At 34.9% G+C, this 6,165-nt stretch overlaps 1 protein-coding gene across 3 annotated transcripts; it reads left to right on the top strand.

Moving 5' to 3' along the window:
- The first annotated feature begins 269 nt into the window (after positions 1–269).
- On the top strand, positions 270–3,891 carry LOC132287771 (probable metal-nicotianamine transporter YSL5). 3 transcript variants are annotated; one of them, XM_059789812.1, is made up of 6 exons: positions 270–884; positions 1,204–1,358; positions 1,703–1,800; positions 1,912–2,046; positions 2,345–2,534; positions 2,657–3,891. In XM_059789812.1, exons 1-6 carry the CDS (start codon positions 461–463, stop codon positions 3,770–3,772), a joined length of 2,118 nt encoding a protein of 705 aa, XP_059645795.1. In that variant the 5' UTR covers positions 270–460; the 3' UTR covers positions 3,773–3,891. The 3 variants fall into 3 exon arrangements, with proteins under 3 accessions (XP_059645795.1, XP_059645796.1, XP_059645797.1); XM_059789813.1 differs by lacking the exon at positions 1,204–1,358 and having other exon boundaries at positions 762–884; XM_059789814.1 differs by lacking the exons at positions 270–884; positions 1,204–1,358; positions 1,703–1,800; positions 1,912–2,046 and adding an exon at positions 2,179–2,263.
- The last annotated feature ends 2,274 nt before the right edge of the window (positions 3,892–6,165 follow it).

The following is a 6,165-nucleotide window of genomic DNA, read 5'->3' as shown; positions in this document are numbered from 1 at the left end:
GGTTCGCAGAATCGGTCATAGTCGTGATATTGGTCGCGGTTGTGGTGTATCAGACTCGGACAAAGTCAGTGTAAACTGACCAATACAAATCGCGTATCGAATTTGAAAAAAAGTAATGTATTGGTCGATATATTGCGTATTGAATAATACGACGAAACATATTGCTAAGTGACATACAGATAGTCGAGGAGCATGCAATAATTTATTGTATAATCCATTAACAAGCCCCTAAAATACATTTTAAATTTGGAGAAATAAAGGAATAAGAAAATTAAACATGTGCCTATTGAATAACTCAAAATTTGGTTAGCTTTCGATCTTTCATCATGTTGAGATGATTGTAATGACATGAATATCTCAAACTCTTTTTCCACAAAAATATCCACCCAAGATTCATTAATTCACCCACCTGCTAAGACTCCACAACTTAAAAAAGCAGAGAGAGAGAGAGGGGTAGAGAATGGAAAAACTAAGGGAAGGAAAGGTAGAGGAGGGAATGGATTTAGAAAATGAAAAGATGTGTTTGGAAGAGGAGAAGAAGGAAAAAAGAGCAGAGCATGAAGAGGAAGAAGAAGTAGGATTGTCGGTGGAGAAGATATTTGAGAGCAAAGAAGTGCCTTCATGGAAGAAACAGTTGACAGTGAGAGCCTTTGTGGTGAGCTTTGGACTGTCGGTGATGTTCAGCTTCATAGTGATGAAGCTCAATCTCACCACTGGTATCATACCTTCCCTCAACGTCTCTGCTGGACTGTTGGGTTTCTTCTTCGTCAAGACTTGGACCAAACTGCTTCACAGATCTGCCCTCTTCAAGCAACCCTTCACCCGCCAAGAGAACACCGTCGTTCAGACCTGCGTGGTCGCCTCCTCCGGCATCGCCTTTAGCGGTACGTACACATCCCCACAAATTTATTGGCTACTAGCTTATATGGATCTGTTCTTTTTTTTTTTTAGTTAACTGCCATAGTGGATCAGTTGCAGCATCTTTAATGGTTTTTTTTTTTTATATATATTTATTATTATTATTATTATTATTATTTTATAACGCAACAGTTTCTTCGGTAATGTCCATTGGCAACTCAAATTCCTATAGACTTTTGTTTTTTAAAATTCGAAAACAATCTCTCTCTCTTTTTTTTTTCAACTATTAATTATATTTCTCAAAATCATTTTTTTTTTCTTGTCTCAATTATTGTGTACAAATAGGAGGTTTTGGGAATTACCTCTTTGGAATGAGTGAACGAATTGCCAAAGAATCAGGACAAGAGAGTGACTATAAGAATCCGACCATAGGATGGATGATAGGTTTTCTCTTTGTCGTCAGTTTTCTCGGCCTATTCTCAGTGGTCCCTCTCCGAAAGGTATTTTTTACAACTTGCACATTGGATAAAATTAAGGAAATAAGATAGGGTCGTTTGGTTCAATTTTTTTGTTTTTAGGTTACTGAAAATTAAAAATTTGTAAAAAAATTTGTTTGATTGCAGTTTTTCAAAACTCAATAATAAAAATGTGTGGAATAGTACGTTTTTTAAAAATTGAACCAAACAGATTCCAAAAAAACTCAATTTTATATTCACCTAAATTGTCAAAACAGTTTTGGGATAGAATTATGATACTCGTGGATTATTGATCTATTAAAGTTTGCGTTGGAAACAATATTATTTAAAATATAAATTTAAATGGTGTAGCTATTGGTTGTTCTCAGATCATGGTCATAGACTTCAAATTGACATATCCAAGTGGTACCGCGACTGCGCATCTTATTAACAGCTTCCACACTCCTGAAGGAGCCAAGTTAGCAAAGTAAGACCTATATATATATGTGTGTTACTTCAAGATTTCATGTTGCGCAACAAATAAATGAATTTCAGAGAGTTCCACTACTTACTTACATATTCCGCTACACCTACTCAGGAAACAAGTGAGAGAATTGGGCAAATTCTTCTCCTTCAGTTTCTTATGGGGTTTCTTCCAATGGTTCTTCACCGCCGGAGATGATTGTGGATTCACAAACTTCCCTACATTTGGACTCAAAGCATATAAATACAAGTACACGTTTGACTCTCTTTCTCATGTTTTATATCAGTATATATCTAAACAAATCTATAGATGTAAAAAATATGAATGTCATTTCCAATAATCAGGGCTGGTTTGAACTAATATTTTCCAGTATGATCATTGTAAACACAACTGGCCGGTTTGAAATTCACCTGAGGGAGGCTAAATAAAGCCAAAAGATCAATACCAACGGGCATTAGTCCAGATGGTACGATCTCTCCTATCCTGAGAGGAGTTTTGAGTGTTCGAAAGTGTTCAAGCAATTAATTTGTGTATTTCAAAAGTACAGGTTCTACTTCGATTTTTCGGCCACTTATATTGGAGTTGGGATGATCTGTCCCCATATCATAAATGTATCATTGCTGGTTGGAGGAATTCTTTCTTGGGGAATCATGTGGCCTCTTATAGAAGCTAGAAGGGGTGATTGGTACTCTGCAGATCTTCCCCTAACCAGCCTACATGGCCTTCAAGGTTATAAGGTATTGGACACACATATATATATATATATAGTTTCTGTTAATCGTGTTCTTGAATATGTGCTTCATGGAGGTTTCAACTTTGTCCCTCTTTTTAAAGCTTAATTTGAACTTGACATACACAGATTTTCATCGCCATAGCTGTGATTCTTGGTGATGGCTTGTACAACTTCTTCAAGGTGCTGACCCGAACTCTCTTGGCCTTGTTTTACCAACTCCGTCAAAAATATTCCAACACCGGTCCCCTTTTTGCTGACTCTCAACCTTCTGAGAGCCCTCGTCTGTCTTATGACAACCAGCGACGAACCAAACTCTTCCTCAAAGATCAAATCCCAACATGGTTTGCCATGGGAGGATACGTTGCAATCGCTGCTATCTCAACTGCTACACTTCCTCACATATTCCACCAGCTCAAATGGTACTACATATTGGTTCTCTACATCTTCGCGCCTGCTTTGGCTTTTTGCAATGCATATGGCTGTGGGCTCACTGATTGGTCCCTCGCGTCCACCTATGGCAAGCTTGCCATCTTCACGATTGGGGCGTGGGCTGGTGCCTCACATGGTGGAGTTCTCGCGGGCCTGGCAGCCTGTGGTGTCATGATGAATATTGTGTCGACAGCCTCTGACTTGATGCAGGACTTCAAGACAGGGTACATGACCTTGGCCTCACCGCGGTCCATGTTTGTTAGCCAAGTGATTGGCACTGCAATGGGGTGTGTGATTTCGCCTTGTGTCTTTTGGATATTCTACAAGGCCTTCCCTGACATGGGACTCACTACCAGTGAATATCCTGCACCTTTTGCTCTAGTGTACCGAAACATGGCCAAATTGGGGGTTGAGGGTGTCAACACATTACCCACAAATTGTCTCACTCTTTGTTATGTGTTCTTTGGCGCCGCCATTTTCATAAACTTGGTGAGGGATGGTCTGGGGAAGAAGAGAGCGTGGTTTATTCCGGTTCCAATGGCAATGGCGATACCATTTTATCTGGGATCATACTTTGCCATTGACATGTGTGTTGGGAGTTTGATACTATTTGTGTGGCAAAAGATAAACAGGGCTAAGGCAGATGCTTTTGGACCTGCTGTGGCTTCTGGTTTGATTTGTGGGGATGGGATATGGACATTGCCTAATGCCATACTTGCTCTTGCTGGTGTAAAACCTCCTATTTGCATGAAGTTTCTGTCTAGAAAAACAAATGTCAGGGTTGATGATTTTCTTACGCCTAAGAAAGGTTGATTAGGTTTTTAATTAGCCTCTCTGGCCAAAGTCTGGCTTAATAAATTAATGTACTCAAAGACTTGGTCATCATCATATTCATATGTTTGAAAAATATACTACCATGTAAATTTTCTCTCTCTTCTTATTTCGGATTCAATCCAAATGTAGCTATCCCCAAGTCCATTATCTGTATGTCTATAAACCTTTTAAAATATGGACCAATCACTTGCTTATATTGCGGACAAAGAAAAATAAAGAAATGGGCATATGACTCGACACAAAATATACATAAACTCAACCTAGTTTAGCGAAAACAATTCAACAATTTTATTTTATTTTATTTTTTGAGCAAAGAGAATGGTTGCAACCAACACTCTCATTGCCACCATGTAATTCCACGATGGAAAAAGTTTTTAAAGTTGAAAAGTTTAGAAAGCACGAATACGACACAATACGAATATGACTACGATGATATGATAAATATATAAATAAATAAAAAAAAAAGGATACGAATATGGCAGAATAAGACAATAAAAAAATTAATAATTTATATATATATAAAATTAATTTTTTATTATTTTTTTTTAAAAAAATATCATGAATCTAAATACAATCATTAATATAATATAGAAGTTCGTTTCACAACAAATAAAACAAGCATACCTAATCAATATTTAATTAAATTTGAACTTTTTTTAAGTGTATAAGAAGCATTGGATACGCAGTCAAAATGCCTAAGAAATATCGGATACGTGTTAGAAATTAAAAAATGTATTTTAAAATTATAAATACCTTTAAAAAGTATTGAACATATATCCACAAATGTCCGTGAAGTATTGACATTCAACATGCATCCGATACAGGTAAGTTGCTGCCATAAAAATACTCGTACTCTTTAACTTTTAATTAATTATGTATGTAAGATATAAGTAAAACTTTTCTAATTCTTTATATTTTGCAAAATAACCGATAATCAAAGTCGCGACAAAAAATTCTACTCAACTCTCTCCGCCTAAGTACCACAATTAATTTCTAGATAAATTAATTACTTATGGAGGATCTTTTTTTTTTTCGAAAGGTAATTAATTACTTATGGAGGATTCTTAAAAGGAATTAGAGGTGTTGGCTACACTGGTTGGGTCCAAACTTAGGCCAACATATAAGATGTTAACCACATTAGATTGGCTATTCCTGATTTCATTTTATCCAAAATTCTTATAATCCCAATTTCATGGCCCACAATTTATAATTCAATGATTTTGTCGACAAATCAAGAATGTAACAAGATAATCTTATAGTAGTAAAATTGAATGTAAATAAAATCTCAAATTTTTATTTTATTTTTCAAAATCAAAATCTGACCCACATCCGTGATCTAACTCAATCCCAAGTCAAAAAATATATAATTCCACACTAGAATTACTGGTTTTACTTCTAGATGTGTATGTATATAATTATTTCAACACAACCAAAAACAATATTCATCTTCCATCCTGCAATGAAGAGACAAATCAATCTCCCTTTTCAGTCTCTCCGTTGGATCACAATTCACAAATTGAGTTTGAGCAAATGCCACGCCTATGTGCAAATGTGTATAAATAGATGAAATTGTAAATAAACTATAATTAAATGAAAAAATCACTCGCATTATATTTTAGAATAATACTCAATGGTAAAGTATTTGGAATAATAATATTTTATGCACACATTTTTTTTCCCAAGCTAAATTACACCCACTAAGAGTATCTTCTACTCCATATGTTAATTCAGAAGTTACATTAACCTTCATAAAATTAATACTTTTATAATTTATATCTAATTTACCAAAAATGTTAAAGTAAAAAAATACTAGTTTTGACCTTCACAATTTTTTTTTAATGTCGTTTAACAAAAATGATCAATACAAATTTTAATTATTAGGAGAGGTTCTACAATTATATTATGAAAATTGATATTAAATTTATTAATTATATGCAAAATCTCTTACAAGAGAGGTGCTTATATTTATATATTTTTAATCACTTTGGTGTATGTATAATTAGTATTAATTATATGCAAAATCTCTCACAATGGAGGGGCTTATAATTATATGTTTTTAATCCATTGGTGTAATATATATATATATATATATATATATATATATATATATATAACAACATAAATAAATAAAGGGTAAAGTGCAAATAACCCCCCTGAACTATGGGGAAATTTGCAACTAACCCCCTGAACTACCAAAAATGCAAAAAACCCCTCAAACTATACAAAAAAGTTGCAGATCACCCCATCCGGTGACCGGCTGTCCAAAAATGAGCGCGTGATTCACACGCGACAGACAAACTAAGTTTTTTGGACAATAATGCCCTTCTATATATGAAAATACCAAATTATCCTATAACCACCACCACCGTCGT

Source organism: Cornus florida, unplaced genomic scaffold (assembly GCF_030987335.1).
Source record: "Cornus florida cultivar Cherokee Brave unplaced genomic scaffold, ASM3098733v1 CherokeeBrave_3.0.0_Hap2_scaffold_104, whole genome shotgun sequence".
In the NCBI taxonomy this organism is placed as follows: Eukaryota; Viridiplantae; Streptophyta; class Magnoliopsida; order Cornales; family Cornaceae; genus Cornus; species Cornus florida.
Note: the sequence above shows the minus strand (reverse complement) of the source record. Positions and strands in the feature narration are given on the sequence as shown.